Source organism: Artemia sp. Qi Xiang Cuo, chromosome 2 (genome assembly GCF_049724085.1).
Source record: "Artemia sp. Qi Xiang Cuo chromosome 2, ASM4972408v1, whole genome shotgun sequence".
NCBI lineage: Eukaryota > Metazoa > Arthropoda > Branchiopoda > Anostraca > Artemiidae > Artemia > Artemia sp. Qi Xiang Cuo.
In genome coordinates, this window is record NC_142795.1 from 11849530 (window position 1) to 11872584 (window position 23055).

General features: G+C 34.6%; 1 protein-coding gene across 1 annotated transcript in view; it reads left to right on the forward strand.

The window, feature by feature from the left end:
- Nucleotides 1–22717, forward strand: part of TfIIEalpha (transcription factor IIEalpha) — a 51646-nt gene extending 28929 nt beyond the window's left edge. Inside the window, exons 2-8 of the mRNA XM_089107979.1 lie at nt 1219–1385; nt 3846–3980; nt 6045–6215; nt 8269–8418; nt 11630–11873; nt 15413–15574; nt 22436–22717. Of these exons, the coding sequence (XP_088964105.1) occupies nt 1219–1385; nt 3846–3980; nt 6045–6215; nt 8269–8418; nt 11630–11873; nt 15413–15574; nt 22436–22617 (1211 nt within the window). The 3' untranslated portion in view covers nt 22618–22717. The remainder of the gene's footprint in view (nt 1–1218; nt 1386–3845; nt 3981–6044; nt 6216–8268; nt 8419–11629; nt 11874–15412; nt 15575–22435) is intronic.
- Nucleotides 22718–23055: the final 338 nt, after the last annotated feature.

A 23055-nucleotide genomic window follows, 5' to 3' on the forward strand; every position in this document is an offset into this window, starting at 1 on the left:
TTACTACTACTTCCAGACCCTAGGGATCTTTGTAATTGACTTGTTTTTTTTTGTTACTTTTGCAGTCACGCTATACTCTTTGTGTATGGTCTTTACCCTTTGCTTTAATATAGTGATCTGAATCAAATCCGCATTTTTTATTTCTAGTATTGCAAGTTTCTTCTTTATTTATCATGTTCTTAGCAGTAGAGAAAAGTCATATCTTGTTTTTGTGCTATCGATTTTATGTGTACTGTCCACCAGCATCAATAGGAACTTGCTTCTGAAGCGAGCCTAAAGCTGGGCTGCCATTACTGTCTCCTCCCGTTGCTTTATACTCTCTGATAGTTGTATGAAAGATCTTAAGCCGAACCGGCCAGCCATGACAAAAAAACAACAAAGAGAAAAATCTCTAAAAAAAAAAAAACAAACGAGACTGTGGCCAGTGGAGAGAAAATAAAAACAACAGAAACAAAACAACGCGGATATTTCGCCTGTATAAAAACAAGGCGTATTCAGCACTAAATACACAACAAAACAAAACAATATAAAACTAAAAACCAATAAAACAACCCCCAAAAAAAAAAAAAAAAAAAAAAATGTACAATCGGCGCAAACAAATCCACGTAGGGAAAAGATGCTAATATAGAGTTACTTCAGTGAGGGACACCAGAGTTACTCTGGTGTCCTCACTGAGTAACTCTATATTAGCATCTTTCCCTACGTGGATTAGTTTGCGCTTACATTGTTACATTTTTTTTTTTTTTGGTGGTGGTTTTATTGGTTTTTAGTTTTATCTTGTTTTTTTTTTTTTGTGTCTTTTCGTGCTGAAGACGCCTTGTTTGCTATACAGGCGAAATATCCGCGTTGTTTTGTTTCTGTTGTTTTCTTTCTCTCCACTGGCTACGGTCTCGTTTGTTTGTTTTTTTTTTTTTTAGAGATTTTTCTCTTTGTTGATTTTCTGATAGTTGTATAGTTATTTATTTGTTTTAGTGTAGTGAATTTTATATTTTTTTCTTTTTACTCCACAGATTTTCATTACATGTGGGTCTTGTATATATGTAGATATATATATATATATATATATATATATATATATATATATATATATATATATATATATATATATATATATATATATATATATATATATATATATATATATATATATATATATATATATATATATATATATATATATATACGGTAATCTTTTCAAGTGTATCCTGTTTTTTTTAGGTATGAAGGAAACTGACCTAGCTGCACTTTTACGGTTTGATGTAAAGATGCTAAAGAGTCGGATAAATACACTGAAAAGCGACAAGATAGTACAAATCAGGATGAGATCGGAGACGGGACCTGAGGGAAAAGCAGTTAAATGCAATTATTATTTTATTAACTATAAGGTAAGTATTTGCCTTTGCTTATGTCCAGTACAGTCATTCATAGACCTGTATCTGCAATGTACCATGATTGGTTGCTAGGTCATAAGGAATATGTATTTCCCTAAATGAGGCAATACACTTTAGTGCCATCTGAAATGCTTGAACAGATAAAATACACATGAACGGGATATATTTTACACTCAGACTGTTTTATAATTCAATATTTATTTTAAACACATCTTCGCATGTAGAGCGGAATATAGGGATTTTCTCTTAACATTCAACTCTCGGGGGATCGCCTCGGGAAAAGGTTGGGCATTAAATAGACTTTCCTGTGTTTTAATCCTCCCAGACTTGGGTCTGTATTCTTCCTTGGTTTTGCCTACCTATAACTATTTAGTAAAAAATTATTTTATAATCAAAGACGAAAAAGGTTTATTTATTTAAAACCTTTATAGATTCTATTAACTACTTTGTGTTTTGGCCAATGTTTTTGTTCAAATGTTGGTGAAAACTATACAAAAGAAAATGGTACCCAAGAAAGGGAGGGGGGCCTCCATGGATCTGCTATTACTTCTTATGCAATTGTTCATTTTTGTAAAAAGTCATTGCTTTTTTGTTGACTAAAAAGAATCTTAAAATGAAAACAAAGGTGTCACTTGAGTTTTCTACGGTTCCTCGGAAAGTAGGTTTTGGCTTTTAGTCTCCTGTAATTGTCTCGGATCTCTTATCCAAGCTCTACAAGTTAGGGTAACACCACCCAATCCATTCTTACTAGTTTGGGCGTACGAACTAAAAAAATATAGTGGACCAATTCTTGAATAGACCGAACAAATCGCTCTTTAAAGATAGAGCCATTCTTTAATATACCGCATTCTCTTAACATTGACGGGAAAATATTGGCATTTTTTGGTACTAGTAGAAATGTCTCTATTAGTGTTCTACTAGTGGCACTGATCCTGTCAAGGACTAACGCAAATATCTTACTAAATACAACCCTTGAGAAACAGAGTTTGCCTCTAAGAAATGTGACTCAAAGACTTCCGTTCTTTTTACTTGCTTGATTTTCAAACAGTTTCCGGTAATGAACAGTAAATAAGGAGTGACTTGGTCAATAGTAATTGATACTCTAAAAAATGGAATTTCGAAATCAATAGATACTTCAAAAGAATTGGCTTTTTCTGCTGATTATAAATATATTAGATAATTAAGTTTGATCTTACCCATCGAAGGGGGCTTCCCCTTTCCCAAGGGTGATGGTATCGAACCAATGGTCCTAGAATATCGGGGGAGGGCTCATTTTAACAAGAATTAAAAGGTCTAGTCCCTTTTTAAGTGACCAAAAAAATTAGAGGTCAGCTAGCTTCCCTCCCACGCCCCTTTTTCCCAAATTTTGAGATGGGTCTCAAAGTTCGGGAAAGAAAGGCCTAGAAATGCAGTTTGACAGATCGAGACTCCCCTTCCACTAAAATGTCTCTCTCCAATGAATAAGTTTTTCTTTTCAAAACTGTTGGTATTACCTTTATTAGCCTGCGCAATTTAACAATAGGTATTAATTTCATCTTTAAAAATCTTCAAATTTCTGTAAATTTGTTTTATTATGCTAAGCGAGCGTAAATCCGCTTTACCAAAGTTTGTCATTACTTTTTGAATTCTAGAAGGTAATTCTGTCATCAAATTTTTTCAAATGATTTGTAAAATTAATTTTCTGAGTTATTTTACTGGCCTACAAGTTTTGAAATGTTTTGCTTATTTTGAATAAGATTTTTTTAATCAAACTTTTTAAAGTAACGTTGACATGCAATTTCAGCAAGACCTCCGAGTCTAAACAATTTTATCTAGCCATGCAATTCCTTAGGTGTAGAAGTTTAGCCAGACGTACATTTGGACAATGTTATAAAGCGCATGTGATAGACTGGGTTGAGAATTCACGGAATGGGAGTCGGGTAAAGGTTTTTTTTAGTAGTTTTTTTTTAATGAAGATACAAAAAAGGCACTTTTCGAAATCTAGAGGGGGTGGTATTCATTTTCATTGAATACGGCAAAAAGTCTTAATTTTCAAAAATTATGGGAACACAAAATCGGGGAAGGGGCAATGCCCCCTCCCCCCATAATTGTCACACCTGGTGATAGATATAATCACAAAAGAAGTTTCCTGATTGGTAGAATTTGAAATCTTAGACATAGCGTCTCTAAATTTGTAAGTCTAATTAGACTTACAAAAGGTTATAATCACCAGTGGCACAATTTACTTCTACAATAACCATACAATAATCAGGGGATTTGTTATTAATTGTATCATTTATTTTTATATATTTTGTTTATTTTTCGACTCTTTTTATTTTGTCTTGTGATTTTTCTTTAGTGTATCTTTTTGTTGTTTTTTTTTTTGCTTCGTCATTATTTTTGTTAACTCGACATATTCTCAATAAATTCATTCATTCTTCTGTGAATGATCCCATAACTGATCCATATTTACAGTCGTTCGTTAATGTTGTCAAATACAAGCTAGATCATATGAGGAGGAAAATGGAAACGGCTGAAATGGATGCAACAAGACGGTCGAGATACAAATGTGTTAACGTTGCCTGTGGGCAGATTTTCGATGACTTACAGGTAACACCGGCCAATGTTGTATTTCTAAACGCTTTTATATCCTCTGCCTAGGTTAAAATGAAGGATATTCATCCTTTTAAGTTCTTTGCCACTAAAAATGTATTACATGGTTTAGACCGATTACCTAGCAATACGCACTCTAAGCATGTGTTTTAAGTGTACGGATCGATAATTGATATCAATATTTGCAAATTTAAATCAATATAAATTGTTGGTTTTGAATATTTTATATTAGCTATATTAAATTTTTTGTAGTTAGTAAGGGCGAGTAAGTTAGTATCTAGTTTGGAAGTGTGAATTGCTCTCACATAGCACTGTTGAAGGTAAGAAAATTTAGGAGGGTCAAAAAACGAACTTTGTTTTTTACAATGGGTTATTAACTTTCTCTTTGCAAATGAAAAAGGATTTTAAGGATTACTGATGAAAATTATTACAGGAGGTACCAAAGACTAGCATGCTTGCATCTCCAAATGCATTACAATTCAAAAAAAGAAAATGCTGAACGATCCTGCTTCAATGATGATTCCTAATCTTAAGTATCTCACACCTATAGTACACCAACTACTTTTTTCCTGTTTTTCGCTCACATTGTCTTTGCAGGGTTAAAACAGTTTGGAAGAATAGAAAGACAGTTCTTTGAACTAAGAATAGGATCATGGTAAGATTTGAAGTCATAGTAGTGACAGCGTTCAAGTATTGCTCTGAACGTGGGAGCTTCGAAACTCGGAGTCAGGTAGGCTAAGTGTTTTCCGAAGCATCGTTTTACGGGCTCGTTTAAATGACCGTAAGGTGCTCATTTGAGTTTCAACGAGTGGTTGTTTAAAAATAAAAATGATAAGCTGAACCATAAATGGGGTTCGGTCTCACTTTTTGGATTATAAGGAAAGAAAAGTTGAGATGTTTCAGTAACGTTTTATTAATGAAGGGTTTTTAGTAACAAACAAGACATCTCGAACTGAGTGGAAAACGGCCATAAGAAAGTATTTAAAGGAAATTGGACTTGTGTGCAGGGAATAAAGATTAAAGCTCTGCTATATTAGGGTGACGGAGGAACTTGGGCAGCTCTGTCGGGATCAGGCGGCCTGTTGCTGTAAATATTGTTAGAAGTGCTAGTAAATTTCACATGCTGGAAGACCGTTTTGCCACTGACTTCAAGCTAGTGACTACCCTTTATTTCTCGTATATAGACTGATTTACGAAGTTAGGCCAGTCCATTTAATCTTCGTATGTTGATGGGCCGTTTGCAGAATTCAGCGTATTTTTGACGTAACACCTTTAATTAGGTGTTGTTTCCTTAGACCACACTGCCTTTCGATGATGAACAAATAAACTTTCAAATGGAGATAAATCCATTTATTTAGACAGTGAAAAAGCAGGTGCAAAACTCCAGATATTTTGATCACATATACAGCGACCGTCTTCAGTATAAATACTTCTTCGGCAGTATTTCTACTGAAGACGGTCGCTGTATATGTGATCGAAATATCCGGACTTTTTTCATTGTCTAAATAAATGGATTTATCCCCATTTGAAAGTTTATTTGTTCAGAATTCAGATCCAATAAATGTAGAACGATTGCTTGTATGCGCCAATTATTATGATAGCGTTAAAGACGAGGAGACCACAATTAACAGAAACGATGGTAGAATGCTATAGTGGTTGGTCAAGAATATACAGCATTGAAATAGTTTTGATTAAATTGTATGTAATAATTTGTATTTTGTTTATGTATGATAAGCCTATAAATAATCATACGTAACAATCTGAGGCAAAAGGTCTACGTCTATTTGTCAACGAGCTGCGGTCAGTGGCTCGGGATCGTCCGCCGTGGAGGTCAGCTGTTGCTGTCCTATGTTTTACCAGGCGTTGGAGGACCTAACTTTGTAAGAAATTAAATTAAATCATTTCACAGGTTTGGAAATCATTTAACTAAAATTAAAGCAAAAGGTATTGTTTCATTTGTTTATTTAAAAATCTCAACTGTCAAATTAAAAGTCATCGGCGATTCCTTTCCAAATTTTCACATTTCAAAAATACTCTTAACCCTTAATTCCTAATTTTTAGATAGATCGTCTTCTGAATCCAGATCCAAGTGATAGAGAGCGATTGCTAATTTGTTCCAATTGTCATAGCACCGTTGAAGAAGACGAATCTGCGATTAACAGACAGGATGGTAGAATGGTTCTTAAACGATACAATGAGCAGTTAGAGCCTATTTGGCACCTTCTTCAACAGGTAATGCATTGGTAGGACAGTTCAAATGGTAGATACTAGAATGCTTCTCCCAAAGGCCGCATCCAGTATTATTTTTTTTTCGGGGGGGGAGGGTAAAAAACTTTAAAAATCCTATCAAAATTTGTTTTTATGTGTTTTGTTACTTTTTTACGAGTCCCACAGAAATTTGGAGGGGGGAGACCCAGTAACGCCTCTCCCACCTCCTTGATATATCTTACTTCTTCTGCTATTTAATGAGCAAATTGAACTGCCACTTCAAACTTATATCTAGTTTCCATTTAAATTTTGACTGTTTTAATGAAACCTGCACTATTACGCTTATCGGTTATTGATTTTTTTTTTTTTTTTTACTAATCTTGATTTGATGTTTGATTTTATTGAACTTGACTTATTTATTTTAAGTTTTCATTCAGTTCTATATAAAGTCTTCAGGGATAAACTTATTATAGTACAATTCCTCACAAAGTTCAACCTGGGGACAACTAAATGTGTAAAATCTGACCCACATTAACATCAAGCCACTGAAACTCGGCCTACACAAAACTGAACCCTGACAAAACTCAGTTAAGTAGAACTTAACCCATGCCAAACACTATCCACCTAAAGTTTAGTCCTGAAAAAATATCCACGATCAGCAACTTATTCAATATAATTCCCCCCCCCCCCCAAAAAAAAAAAAATCTAAGGTTTCAAAGACAACACTAGAACACAAAAGAAAAAGCATCACATCCATCGGCCTTTCCAATTGTTGTTGGTAAAATACATTTTTAATGCAGTAGGTTCATTTTTCTAAGAATCGAAATCGGAATCAAGATTGTAAGGTCGAGTCACAATTGTCATCAGGCAACGTTGTTGTATCGTTTAATTTAATTTAATCCAATTAACAATTTGATCCGATTCATCTAAAACTTAGCCACGCGCGTAAAAAATAGACAAAGCAAAATTCAACTCACACAAAACTTAACCCAGCAAAACTCAACCCAAGCAAATTCACCCATATAAAACTCAAACCACCGAAATTAAACGAAGAAAAGATTCTAACGCACAAAAGTCTACCCAAGAAAACTCATTCCGCACAAATCTCACCCCCCAGAAAACTGAATACATGCAAAATTATACTGAAAATATTTCTACCAGGCACTATTTAACCAGCAACCAATTCAATTAGCCCAGAGTAACTGAAGTATCTTTTCTTGGCTTGTGAATTTTATGAAATACTGAATTGCTGTTACTTTTGAGGTTTCAATGCTGTGAAATATAAAGCAAAAACTTCATTTGCCTACCTATCTTTTTATCCCATTCCAATATTCTGATCAAAGTTGTAAACTAGACATACCTAGATAAGCATAGTAAAAGCTCTTTATTCTTAACTAAATTTATGAAGGTCATTTAACATAGCTTTTGTCTATACTTCACTGTGTCTGTTAAAAAAAAATACATATAGAAATTTAATGTCTGATTAATTTCTTTGTGCTAAAATAAACTAATGCAATTTAGTAGTAAATTCTGCATATGTGTTTCTCGAAAATTTTTTGTGTTGTCTTTCAATTTTTCGATTTTTTTTTTTTGAAGCCTCTCAAATCGACCGTTTCGACTGAACAAATAGTGCAATCATTAATGTCTGTTAATGAATTGGTATGTCTCCAAGTAATGTAGTTTAATTAATTAATTAATAAGCACAGTATATTGAAAACAATATCGGAAAGTTCTGTTCAGCAATTAATCGGTATAACTTCTGTTAATGTATTGTAATTAATTAACTTTAATTGATTAAAGTTAATTAGCATTCGTTAATAAAAATTTTATTATTTTCAAATTAAATTAAATTTTATTATAGCTCACTAAAAAACTAAATTGAATGCTTAAAATTTAATGAAAATAATTAATTAATTATTTAGCATAGTGTATTTTCTCCTACTGGTATTTAGAGCGAATCATGTATTTATATTTGTCTGATTGTCTTGACAAATGATGGCGCGAAGAGAAAAAGTTTCCTTTAAAGGAGCTAATTTGACGTGGTTGTTGGAGAAAGTAATTGATTCCTGTGTTTTAGGTAGAAAATATTAAATTGGATCCTAAGATCTTAGAACCAGAGCCCTCAGATATAACTGCCATCAATCGCGCATTGGATAAAACCAAAGGTATCAAGAGAGAAGAACCTGTGGCAGCTTGGACCGAAGTTGGAGCGAAACCAGGAATTGTTGTAAGCTTTTTACGGTATACATAACAGTTTTTTTCACTGGCGAATTCAAAATAAACCTAACTGTAGCTGAAAAGGAAAACTTTTACCCAAAAATCCAGGTTTCCTTAATTCGTATTTTTAATTCGCCAGCACTTGTAGAATGTAAGATAACATCATGTCAGTTATAAATCCTTTATATTCTTCATAAAAGAAGGACTTCTTAATCATTTTAATTCTTGTTCTTCTAATGTTTCTAGATTCAATTTAGTGTCATCCTGATTCCATGTAAATGTAGCCGAGTCCTTCTACTACATCTAAGATCTATTCTGAATTCGACCTCTCTATATAATAAAGTTTATTAAATAATTTAGCAATTTATCCATTTTGAATCTCTTTAGTCCCGAGTTTTATAGATTGTGAACAGGTGTTTCATTCAGAGATACAGAACTTTTAGTGAAGGTACAATCTTAGTGTGGTGCCTTGTATCAGATTAAAGTGATTAGTGCTATGTATGAAAGCAATATTGCTGCGATGAATTTAGGAATCCAAGTTAATAGTTTATTCGTTGTGGAGTCATGAGTTAAGCAGGGTTGTGTTTTATCCGTGTGCATATGGATTATTTTAATGGATTCTGTCCTAAGAAACACAGAAAAGGCATATTTATGCCAGTTTTGAAGGCTTTTACAGTTTGGGGACAATTTGTCAACTTTAGTTTCCTGTCAGAATCCACGCCCCACCCCATCCCTCCAAGAAAATAGAATCCTGGGCTCACAAGTGCGAGTGTGAGTTGGCTTTAACTTTCCCATTAAGACGGGATTAGCAGTGTACTCCCAAATCTAGCTTAAATCACCGATCTAAAAAATGACTTTCACCTCAAGTTTTGAGTTAAAACCTCTTTTTATGATTCACAAAAAAAGTTCTCCATTAACACCGTTTCTGAGAACATTTTTCAGCAAAAAAAAAAAAAAAAAAAAAAATCGCTTGTGAGAAGTTGTACCTGAAAGCCATGCCTCCCATTTAATTTTCTGATCAAGCTCTTAAGAAAGTCCATCGAAACTTTGAATAAATAAAACTTTGTGCTGAGAAGATGACATGTTTAGCTGTAAATAGCAAATGCAGTTTATGCTAGCATTTTGGTTTATTAGGGTGTTTAAAAATTTCTTTTATATTTCGAATATCAAACAGTTAATGGTAACGAACTGTAAGTAAAGAGCGACGCAGCTCAATAGTAACCGAAACACTAAAAAACTAAATTTTGATGTACATAGATATATAAAAAGAATTGGCTTTCACGCCATTAATATAAAATAGGCGTTTCCATTCTGTATTTTATTTAAAACTGGGACGAACATATTTGATATTTCGATAGTATAGACCGATACTGTCATTACAGTTTCCCGTTTCTGGGTACGGCCCAAAAAGACGCTAATAAATGGGCCGGTATGCCAAAAGATTGGAAATGAAAATTGGCTTTTCCGTTTCTTTGGAGCTTTCTCAAGCAATAGATTTGAAAAGTAAGCCATTGGGTTTACCAAGAAAGATAAAGAAGCTTCTAAAAAATCTCATAAATGTTCAAATGAAGAGACCTTCTCACTAATTGAGATCTGGAAAGACATATTTGAAGACCTACAGAAAATAGGACCCAAAGTTCAAACTCATCTGGCCATGGCAGAGTTGTAATCCAGGCGAAATCTTTTGTGGGGATTAGAGTCAGGCTTCAGGGTCTGGGGTGCTAATATAACAGAATGAAACCCAAGAAAGGTGGCTGAGAAAGGGGAAGTTAAGACGCTGCAGAGTGGAAATTTTACGAGAAAATTAGCAATTTTTTGGGTTAGTTTCATTTGCCTAAGTCTCACTGTATTCATAATATTTTACAGATTCCTCTTAATTTGTTTTCTGTTCGGATATTCCTCCATTAGCAGTCTTCATCAGCAATGTAGACTGCCACTTATCTTGCAATTTTCGTCCGATTGTTCTGAAAAACGCCGAATGTAGACGCACTATAAGAGACAGCGTGGTATTAATTAGGAGAGTGCCACTCGTCTGCACCTAGAGTATGCAGAGATTTGAATTTCCTAGGTAAAAGTGTCACCTAAATGAATCGTTTTGGTGGTTTTGAGAGTTCAATGAGCTTGATGTCTTTTAAAAATTAATGTTAACAAGACTAAGTTCCTTAAATAAGGAATAAATTAGGATGAATTTTGATGCCTAGAGAATTCAATGAATGTTTAGCTTCACCTATTTAGGTAGTATAATTAGTTGGAAAGCATGATGCAGTGGTGAAGTAAACAGTAAAATAGTCAACCCGTGGGGGGCTTTTTCTCACTTGAAAAAAAAAACTTTGGAAAAATAGAAACTTAAAAACTAAGGCTAGAATGTTTAGTTTCACGGTAGTGACAATTGTCAAGGGTGATTCTGAAATATGGGCCCAGTGAAAGATACGTCAATTGTTTTCAGAGTAAACATTTGAGTATTTATAGACATTCGTTTGAGCTGCTGTATATCTACGGAACAATAACCTCAACGAAAATATGGTTTGGTCCGAATGTCCAGGCCTATAAAGATTGAAAGGTCAAGGTGGTTAGGTCACCTTTTATCGATAAAGGATAATAAGTTGCCAAAAATGGAGCATTGGGATTCCAGCTGGGCCAACGCCCTTGAAGGAGGTGGAAAGTAGTCAAACGGAAAAATTGAAAGAAAGCGGGAACTTCATGGAAGGAAGTAAAAAGGAAAGGTCTAGTATAGTCTGACGCAGAAGAAGCATGGGCAGATCTATAGGCATTTGGTAGTTTGTTGCGATAAGTTGATAATATAAGTAGGGTGATCTTACATAGAATTAGATACATAATTTTTTCAATAATCATTTTTCCTTGTAATTGTTTGAAACTAAGGCATTACCCTCGGTTGGTACTGACCCTTTGACGCTTATAGCTGATTGAGAAGCCTTCCCACGAAAATATAGGTACAAATTATTTTCAGGTACTTGAAGTGTGTGGCAACATGTGAAATAAGAACAAACTAAGCACAATTAAAAAAATCAGCGAAATGTGAAATTGCTAACGGGAGAAGACAAATTTCCTAATCTGGTTATAAGTTGCTGGTGGTTGGAACCATTTCTTCTTTTTCTTGTTTTGTTGTTGTGGATATACTTTTGAATAATCTCATAACTGGAATCTAATTCTGGGTTATAACCCTTTCTTTACCCGTATTCATGTGTTGTCTATTTATTTAGGAGGAATCTCGTCTTGAAATTCGTATTGGTGATGATGCTGAGGCTAAAAGTGGTGAGAAGAAAAAGAAGGAGCAACCAATTTGGATGGCTGGATCAACAATACGAACAGAAGAGTCCATTGCGGTCGAGTCACTGGTTGCCAGTACACCAGAAATGGTTTCAGCTGATACTTCGATTCGTTCATCTGATATTATGTCCGTATTACTGCAGCATGAAAAGAAAGTTGAAGGAGTTACTAATCTCGGTATTTCTCTCTTTTTCCTATTTCTTTTTTCTGTTTTGTGTATTTCTCTTTTTTACTTGTGTTTAGTCTACTTTCGTTTTTAACGTGAAATATTAGAAGAATATTAAGCACACAAATATTTCAATCTTTTATATTTAATTCGCTAATCCAACTTAGCCTTCGAGAATTTTTGTAGTAATTTAGAATATACGCGCTAACACGAATTAAAAAAAAATATTGATTTTCAAATACACATTACACAAGACTTCCTAGGTTATGTTTTGATGGGAAGAATAGAAGAGAATCTAAAATTTTGGGGTTTCTGTGAGAGGTACCCAAAGTAGGCATTTTTACCTTAATCAGGTCAAGATAAAGCAGAAGAATCTACCTGTGTCTCAGCCTTGGATTTCTTAGAGATGTAATAGAGGTCGGGAAAACGCTACTTTGTAGAGGGTAGAAGCCTGAATAAGCTTTTATCCATTCCAAAAGGACCTAAGTGCGTTACTTTTTCAAGTATACTAGTGCTTGTGTTTTCGATATGGTTTAAAGGTACAATGCTGCAGTATTAGTTACTCTCATATTTTTTATTGTATTCTGTCTTCTATCTTGTGTAAGTATTGGTTCACGGTTCCCATGAGGTTTATTTCTTATTTATTTATGTGATTGCATTTTTTTCAATATATATGTAGTAAGTGAATAAAATAGTGAGTCAAGCCACAAACAAATCTGTATAGATTTTCACGTGGTAGGTCTGTTTGATATGATTTTTTTTTGTGAATATTGATCTTTAATAAAAATGAATTTTCTCTCTTAGATTTGGGGACTTGAGCATATTTGGGTCTCTCGTATTTAGGGGTCTGGCTAAATCTGACATCGCCGGTACGAGACGGTACATGCAATGAGTACTACCTGCAGACAACAAGGCTTCAGAATATGTCTGAAAGGCAACATCATCTTAAGATGCGTTTTGGAAAAAAGTTGTAATATTTACCGGTAAAATGTGATTTTTGTGTCAAGCAGTTGGTGGTAACGAACTTGTAAGTAAGAGGTGGCTTGGGCTATAAAGTAACAGAAGTATTAGTAACCAAAACTCTAGGAAAATGAGTTTTGATAACAATATATACATCAAACAAATCTGATGTTTATGTTGATTCCAAATATATAGAATTCATCAAGTTTAAAGCTACCCATCAAAGCTACGATTCTGTGAATATGTTTCATTTTCCAAAAGGGGAAAAACCCCCGAGGGGGCAAAAAAAAAACTTGATGAAAATTAAACCACCAAAGTCAGAACACCAGAAAACCCTATTTGTAATTGTTCCAAGCTCCCATTTACAAAATGGAGAATTCTGCAATTTTAACAAGAAGGATAATCACGGACATGTGTTTACTTGTTTTTTGTTCAGCTGGGGTTATCGTGGTAAGCCAATGGTCCTAAAAAATTTGGAGAGGGCTCATTCTAACGTAAATGCAATGTTCTCGTGCCTTTTTAAGTGGCCAAAACAATTTTGCCACGGCAAAAGGAGGTGTTCTGCCGTTTTGTGGCACCAAACTACAATCGTGACCCAAAAATGGCAAAGTTGCTTTCGATTGGGACTTCTGTGATAGCCAATAAATTTTGAATAATGAAAAATTATACAATTTTGGCTCCAAAACTTCCCAGTTTCAGAGCCAAAAATGCCGCACGGTCATTCACTCCTAAAGAATCAAGTAGACCATATGAAGTACATGATTAATATTGCCACTCTTTTTAAAGCTTCATTTAACCAAATTGACTCACTCGATGTTTGATAAATTGTGTACAGTATTGCATAATTTCACATCAGCTATAATTGAGGAGATCAGTGGGTTATTACAAAAGTAAGTGGGAAGGGTGCCCGATAACACAAAAACTGAAGACGATCTGAAAGGGGGGTGGGAGAAGGAGTAAATTAGTCTCTAATCTTCTGTTGTTTTGATTAAGCCGGAATATAGATGCTGCGGGGTCATAGCTCCTTTATCCTTGCAGAAAAATGTTTACTTTGTGACATAAAAGATTACGTTCATATACTTACCGGCACACAAGATGGAGATGATAAGGGGCACCTTGAGTGTTGTTAGGAAGTTTCACAGAAGGAAGGAAGCAGGTGTTACTAGGAACTTTGTTTATCGACTTTTAATTAGTAAAAATGAGTATTGAAAATAAACACAAAACTAAATTTATCCTGTAGCCCACTCTGATAGAGGTCATGATGACAGAAAAAAGCCCCTACAAAAAAGCTGGGTCAATTACCGGTATTAAAGTAATTGAGTCGTGCCACAAAGTGGCAGAACATCTCATTTTGCCGTGGCAAAATTGTTTTGGTCACTTAAAAAGGCACGAGAACATTGAATTTACGTTAGAATGAGCCCTCTCGGAATTTTATAGGAAGCTTGCCACGATAACCCCTAGGGAACAAAAAACACATAAACACATATCCGTGATTATCCTCTCGTAAAATAAAATCAAACTTGATGAAAAATAAGAATAGATTAATTATACTAGTTCTTCTTAATGGGGTCCGTACTTAACACGACTTTTTCGTAGGGGCCATTTTTTGTCATCATGACCTCTACCAGACTGGGCTACTAGATAAATTTTGTTTTGTGTTTATTTTTTACATATTAAACAGTGATGTGGCAATGATCTGTAAGTAATTTGCGATTCGTGCTTAAAGTAAGCGGAACTCAAGATTCAAATAAGACCTTTTCTGATCTTCTAAGATCATGGCTTGATAAGATCAGACCTGGGACTAAAAAAAAATAAATAAACGCGCATTCGTGATCTTTCTTCTGGCAATAAATACAAATTTCCACATATTTGCAAGTATGAGCTTTAAATCTCTATAACAGAGTTCTCTGATATGCTGAATCTGATGGTGGGATTTACAGTACGATCGTTTTACTTTTTGTGGGTGATTTCTCCTTTGTTTGGAAATCAGGCAAACTTTCTCAGGCTCGTAGTTTTTGATAAATAGCATTATCTTTAATGATCTTTGTACGTTAGGAATCAGCATAAAAAACAATTCTTTTGAGGTATCTATTGTTATCAAAATTCCTTTTTTTTTTTAGGTTTTTTGGTTACTATTCGGCCGAATTGCTCCTTACTTGCAGTTCGTTACCACAAACTGTTTGGTATTGGAAAAAAAACGGGGAATTGCCAGAAAAACTCTCTCTCTCTCTCTCTCTCTCTCTCTCTCTCTCTCTCTATTTCTTTCTCTCTCTCTCTCTCTCTCTTTCTCTTTCTCTCTCTCCCGCTCTCTCTCTCTCTTCTTTCTCTCTCTCCCTCTCTCTCTCTCTCTCTCTCTCTCTCTCTCTCTCTCTCTCTCTCTCTCTCTCTCTCTCTCTATCTATCTATCTTTCTATCTATCTATCTATCTATCTATCTATCTCTATCTAATAGATATTGATAAGCATTACTTAATATTTATTAATAAGTATTAATAAATATCCCGTAATATGAAATCTTTAGGGAATATTTATATATCAAGTTACTTTTGTATACTATTATACAAAATAAACGGTTGATATTTTTCTTGTAGGTGCGTCTGTATCATCCGATTCCGCCAAAGCTTTGAAAGAAGTAAGCGACGAAGAATATAGTTTTGGTGCAGTGGATGAAGACAGTAGGTTAAGCTTTGGCTTTTCTGCTAAAGTACCGACATCTATACTACTTGGTGAAGCAGTTGACGGCGATGATATAGGTACTCTATTTCTCTTTCAAATATACTACCTTCTTGTCTATTTAGAAATCATTTAAATCCTTGTGAACGGGTAAATTCGAAAAATATAGGAAGAAACAAGCCGTTTAATAAAAGCTTGTTTAATTGAATTTCATGTTGCAGGAAACGTTTACCGTATGATCAGGAGGGTATATTATTTATTATAATATATTATTTATTATCTTCTCCCCTAGAGACGCTTCATATTTAAGGATGGTCATAGAAATTTCAGAGGGAGCTCTTTCGATTGTAAATTTTGTAATTGTAATTGTCTTTCATTTGTTTCACGTTCTAGAATAAATGTTTGAAATATCATTTCCAGATTCCATATCGTGACATCTCGTCTAATTTTGTCTTCGGAGCTTTTTAACTGTAAATCCGAATCCTTAAACTCGGATGGTGTTTTCTGGTCTCATTTCAAACCATGTTCATCAAGTATTATGTAATTTCTATTAAAATCTCTTAAATAAGACATGCCAACACTTCAATTTCTTTTTTACGGGTTATATCTGTTATAGGTACAAATCTCAAAAATATAGCTTTGCAGTTAAAACTACCTGAATAAACGTTCCACCATACCACTTGCGCCATCCCACTATCAACATCCATAAATACACAAATACTAACGTGAGATATTAATCGTTATTTTTGTTAATGTTGATGTTTGAAGCACTGGCTAGGCGAAGCACGCTGCTTAAAGGCAGTGATTTATTCATTCAGGGATATTTACTAACACAATCCAATGAAATGTAATAATTTATTCCACGCAAATGAAAACAAATATAACACAGAACGAGCAAAGTGCTGAAGAAATAGCCTAGTCGGAATCGCGAGGTTCATACAGCTCCTACCATATTGGTGATGAAGGGCGTAAAAGGGGTGCACATAGTGCCTCAACATAGTCATTATCTGGTGTGTAGTAATAAGTTAGCTGATTAGAAAGTAACCAATAGCATTCATTAACAGTACGTAGAATGAATATAGCAATGTCCTTGAAAGATGTTTCTTATAGGCAAGCTTGTTGTTACTTTCTTCCAGAAAAGACTTCAATAATAAAAAGCAACGGATGTTCAACCAGTTTCAACTTTGTTGACTGTAAAGGTGTTGTCCATAAATTATCCGCAATACATGAATCAAGCTAATGGTTCTTCTGTATATTTTATTCTTCTATCATAAAAACACACTAGCAAGATATTAAGAAACAGTTGCCGCATAATTCCTTAAACGATCTGAAGATGTACTATCAAATCCACCAGCTGAATTGGGCTTCCGTTTTTGGATAACATGTAAAACATCTGCAGCGTAAAAAATTGACTATAATCAGGTCACCACATCATGGTGACCATCCAGCAGGTCACCATGGCCACCACATCAGGTGACAATCAGGTACAATCCAGCATCAAAATTTAGGTCATCTGAATTGTCAACAGAATTGAAGATGTGCTCAAATTGATCCATCCAGAACAGGCGTATTGACCAAGGGGAACCGGAGGGAGGACACTACTCATACGATTCGAAACAGAAATATCCGACCAAAATGCATCAACTTTCTTCTTAGAGAACCTTTTAGCAAGTTGATTTGTATGCATCATTGATTCTTGAGACTGCATCCACAAAAGGGCAATCTGAAACTGCACTTTCCAAAGTCAACGCGAACGATGTAAAAAATTGCTGTTGCCAAATCCCTCACAAAGTCATTGGAGAAACCAACATCGAGAAGTGTCATATACTTTAAATACAAAAACCATCACGTCACTACAAACTTGTTTCAAGAAAACACCTAGACTTAGCAGAAGAAATAGTAGCTAACGCTGCAGAGATCATAATAGCACAAACGTCATTACATATCTCGAAAATTTTCATTTTGTAATATTCACGAGAGCACATACGACCACAGCAGCTGCTAATCTCTTCATGATACAGCAAATCCGCGTCCGGGCACGGCAGTTCCTACTCAAGCAGCTTCAGCCAAGATGCGTCACACTCCACGTAAGTCCCTCTACAAATTTTGCCTGACACTCTGAAAATTGCCTACCTGACAAAGAAGTGAACTTCTGACGTTTGGACCTTGTCACAGCTACAGTTAACTTGACAATAGTCAAATCAATTATAGTCGGTGAGCGTAGTTTAGGGTCTGAACGAATCCAAATCTTGCATTGATCCACAGTTTTGCAAATACGTCGTTAACACTTTGTTCTGCCTTTGTATCTGTGGACTACTTTATATTCCATATTATCAGGCTATTTCTGCAGAGCAAATTCTTCTGTATTAAAAGACGGCTATAAGTAACTAGAGTTGGAGGTCCAAGTTGCTGAGTTGATGAAACTTCCTTAATTTCCTCTTTAATTATTTTTGACTGAGTTATAAGAATATATTTTTAACTATATATTATATAATTATAAGAATAGAATATATTTTATCCACTACAATAGCTGTAGCTAACATGAGCATGTTATGACACAAAAAAGAGACCCAAAACAAGGAAAAAAAAAAATAATAAATAGTAACACAAAAAATTAAGGCAGCAAGTCAATAAATAAAAGTTTTCAAGAATCAATTTTTACAGTTAAAATAGTGAACGTTTATACAGAATATATTAGAATATTAAATATATAAATGGTTGGTACATTCAAAAACACTCAAATGCAAATACCTGAAATAAACTGCATCAAAAATTAAATATTGTCAAGGTAGTATTATTAAAATATCGAGTAAAATAAGGTACAAATGATTTGCAATATCCCTCGGTACTAGAGGCTGGAAAATTCATTAACTATGGACAATTATTTTTTATTTGTCGGAGTCTAGTGACTGGTCATTCAGTAGGGTGGCTCTCAAGGTCAGGTAATAGACCACGATGAGCTGGGGAATTCAAACAATTTAGTCCAAACCAATATGTCAATACATGTTTACGACTATCAAGTGAATTCAATTTGAGTTGTTTTAGTGCATCATCGTATGTTGAGTAGCTATGTCCAAGTATAATTTTTACAGCTCTTTTTTGTATCCTCTCCATTCTATCTGATTCATCTTTCGTCAAACCTGGATGTCAAGCTGGACATGCATACTCAAGAGAAGGTCTAACGCAGCTGCAGTAAACAGACTTTAAAACCTTAGTTGACATTCCAAATCTCTTCAGGTTGGAAAATGAATGTAAGAGTGAGGCCCCTTTTAAAGTCAGATAGTCAACGTGTGAGTTCCATCTTGAATATTCGTCCAGAGTACTCCAAGTATTTTAACAATTTTCTTTATTGGCATTAGGAAAATAAGAGAAGAGTGGTTGTCAACCTTTAGGAAGGAAGAAGTCATATAAGAGCTCTTAGTTACGCTGACCGTCAGTTTTACCTTTCCTAATTCAGCTTTAAGGTCATCAAAAATTCTCGTCAAGTCAGACTGTTCGGTAGTCGGGGGGCTTAGTCGTAGTGATAAGACAGTTACATCACCAGAAAAATTTAAAACGCTCACGAATTGTTGCTAAAATACCGGTAAAAACTATCCGAAAAAAATCCGAATGGCTCATGATCAGAGACTTGGACACACTGAAATCTTTTAAAAAGAATAACTAGCAAGCATGCGTACAACAAATGGATGGGCACCCTTAACCTTAGCTTCTTTGACTACTATATTAGGGTCAAGACTATCCAAAGCCTTATCTACGTATGTCAGTAAATAATGCATCAACATAAGCCCCATTTTTTTTCTAAATGTTTAAGGATGGTATCCAACAATGCAACCAAATAATGAACAGTACTGTGCCTGGGTCTAAATCCAAGTTGTTGGGAATCTATGTTATCTTTTGTGTCCTCAAATAAACAATCAAAAATAAAACTTTCAAAAGCTTTTGAAAGAGCCGGTGTTTTTGAAATCGGCATTACATTAGTAGTATCTTTTGGGGCCTTACATTTGGGGATTGGGGTAACATACGCCGGTTTAAAAATACTAGGGAAAACACCATCAATAAAACATTGGTTAAGAATTGCCGTTAAAGGAGTAGATAAAAATTAACACACTCAATAATCAATTTAATTGGTATCTTACTGGGTAACTAGAATTACGAGGATGAAGTGCCTTCAACTTTTTAACAACTCAACTAATCTCTGAGATAGGGATATTTGAAATTGAGTCACTAGGTGGTAATATCGATAGTCGTGGATGAATTTTACAAATTGATGCAAAAAATTCATGAATCTCGTTCGGTTGCAGGGGTTTACCATCATTATCTCCAACTTCAACTTTGGTCAAATTTTTGCCGATAATATTCTGAATTGTATGATAGAACTTCCTTGGGTTGGATTGATATATTTTGCTTGTTATTCTAAAAACGCACAGCTTGAGTGAACAACTTATTTTTACTCCGTTGTATTTCTTCATCTTTTGAATTCGTCCTCAAGCCCAGTTAAATGCAATTCATTCCTGAGTTTTATCATAGCTCGTATATTTTGGGTAATCCATGATTTTTCATTAGATTTCACTTTTTTTTTTTTCGGGGGGGGGGGAATTTCAGAGGATTTTTCGAACAGTTCCTTACAAAATAAACGTGTCATTTCGTCACCATCAGGTAATGAGAACATATCACGCCAGTCACGATTTTTGAGCCATTTCTTGTAGATATTTACTAGCTCAGGTGTGTAGGGCCTGTACACCACACTATTTTTTGTCTATTTGGGGGTAATGTAACTGGGGTATTGTAATATTCCAGACAGTTGCTAAAGATGAGATCTAACATACGGTTACCTCTGGTTGGCAAATTAACAATCTGCTTAAGTGACAGTGAATTGCTTATCCAGTTGGGATCCAAGTCACTAAAGTTGCCAGTCATTATGATACCAGCGTTAGGATAAAAGGATTGTACATTGTCAGTGCAAATCAGTAAGTAATTCACAAGGTCTTTGCGATAAGGGCCACGGGGCGGATAGTAAACATCACATATCTCCAGTGATGCCACTTCCTTGGGTTGCCTCTTAGGTCTGCACCACAACCACAAACCGTGTTTATTTGGTATATCGATTAAAATGTAGGACTCACAAATTCTTAGGGGGTACGCGGCCGGCCAACAAAAAAAAAAACAACTCTTTAGCTCTAGGTCTGCAATTTTGTTTTTATTTTAGGTATAGTTTACTTAGTACCGGTAACTCAGAGGGGGTACTTGAATTTTTGTGGATAAAAAGGGGTCTTGGTTTGAAATAGGTATCATATCCATCAAATGCAACATACTTTTCAGTCGCGGACCACAATTCACTCATACAAGCAATATCAATAAGTTCATTTCTCAAGCATAGTTCGACCTCTTCCATTTTGTTCATAAGTGACCGGACATTTGACAACAGTATTATCGGAAATGAATAGGTATGAATGAGGGGCTTGACACTGCGGTCTTGAATTTGCTTGCCAGCACACTGAATCGGTTCCAAGTTGGGAAACTCGGAAAGCATAGTTTGAATGGTGGGTGAATGTTTGATTTAATGTTTGATTTCTTTAAAATTCCAACCCCGTTGGTTGTTTGGACCGAACGAATTGGCGGAAGGCTGTCTAATGTTGGTTCTTGTCAGTTTCTCCAGGTTTCCAATAGGGGGGGGGGGCTGGTATGATGGAGTAGCGATCAAGAATCCCAAGGGAATTTATATTAAGTAGCAAAAATGTCAATAGCAAGTAAATAAAGTAATCTGATTATAAATGTCTCTGGGGAAATCACACAGGTTGAAACCTTACTTTATTAAAAGGTTAATATCCAAAAATAAAGTGTTCACACTACGAACTTTCAATCAAGACTGAAGTTAACCTCACTTACATCACCTCCTCCCCCAACGATGCCATTCTTATTTCCAAATTGTAAAGTAAAGAACGTGTATCAGCTAAGTCTTTTCTAATTTTACTGATTTCGTGACGGGATTCGCCAACAGTGGCGAATCCTCCCCCAACGATGCCATTCTTATTTCCAAATTGTAAAGTAAAGAACGTGTATCAGCTAAGTCTTTTCTAATTTTACTGATTTCGTGACGGGATTCACCAACAGTGGCTGGGATATGTTGAGTAAACTAACGATGTATATATATATATATATATATATATATATATATATATATATATATATATATATATATATATATATATATATATATATATATATATATATATATAATATATAATATATACTGTTCTGTATTTTCTTATTAAAAGAGTCCTTTAATTTCATTGGTTTATTTTTGTAACGTCAGGCGTCATGTTTTCTTTTTCGAACCAATCACGTTGTTCCTTGAGCGTGTGTTCTATATAAATTTTGAGCCAATGTAAAGAACGCAAAGACCGACTTTTTTTTTAGGATCTTCTTGTGTTACTAAACAAATTTTACTCTGTAAAAGTGGCTTTAATACTTTTTTTTTTTTTTTTTTTTTTTTTTTTTTTTTTTTTTTTTTTTTTTTTTACTATTACCACTAATAGATGTATATTTAAACTTTTGTAAAACATAAATAAAAATAATTATTGCATTTTTGCTTTATAAAAAAAAATCACATTATCACGGTTACTGCATTAATCTTTGCCGGTAGGTCATCCCCGGATGGGGTGGAAAGACGCCATAAGGAAGGATTTAAAGAAATTAGAACCTCGCGGGAGGGGTTAGAGTAGATCTTTGAGTAAATTCGGGTGGAGGATGAGCATGCGCAGGTGTGTTGACCTGACGTGGCTTGGTGGTGCAGTGAGTAGTCAGTAGTGGTAGTAGCAGTAAACTTTGTAAAGGTTTTATAATATTTTATTGTATCTCGTTTTAGTTTATCTTTTTGGTGGACATTGTACCTTAAATATATTTTGTTTTGAGAGAACTTTAATGTTGTTGCTTTGTTTTAGCTGATGTAATTGAAGTTATGGAAACCGATGATGAAGATGAAGACGCCCCAACCGTTTTTGCCAATGGGAAGGCATATCTACTCACAGAAATTGATCAGGAAAAGATTGCATTGATGAGCGCGTCTGAAAAGGAAGCATATGTCCAAGCATATCAAGATTATTATTCCGGAGAAGATCAGTGAAGCTGATTTTTCAAATCTATTTTGTATTTTCATATTTATTTGGATATATTATTTTCATTTGTCTAAGCCTCTTTCAAAGAAAAATTAAATTTATGTTCTGAATTCATCTTTGTCTTAACATTTTTTAGAATAAGGTCGTGTTTTTAGCTAACCTTGTTTCGTTTGAACTTTGGCTTTAGGACTTTTGTTGCTTTTTTGGGTCATAGACGAAATTCCTTCTTATGAGGGCTTTTGAAGAAGAGGTACTCTATTATTAAGATTTTTATTGTTCAGAAGGTCAATCAGACTTCCTTGCTTTTAAAATTTATTTAGAATTTTTGTATTTGTTCGGAAATATGGTTTCATCTAAGTTTTTTTTCTTATTAAGACTTTGGTTTTAGGCCTACCGCTATTGGTTTTGGTCCTAAAATTCATGAACTGTTTGCCGTACAAAAATAA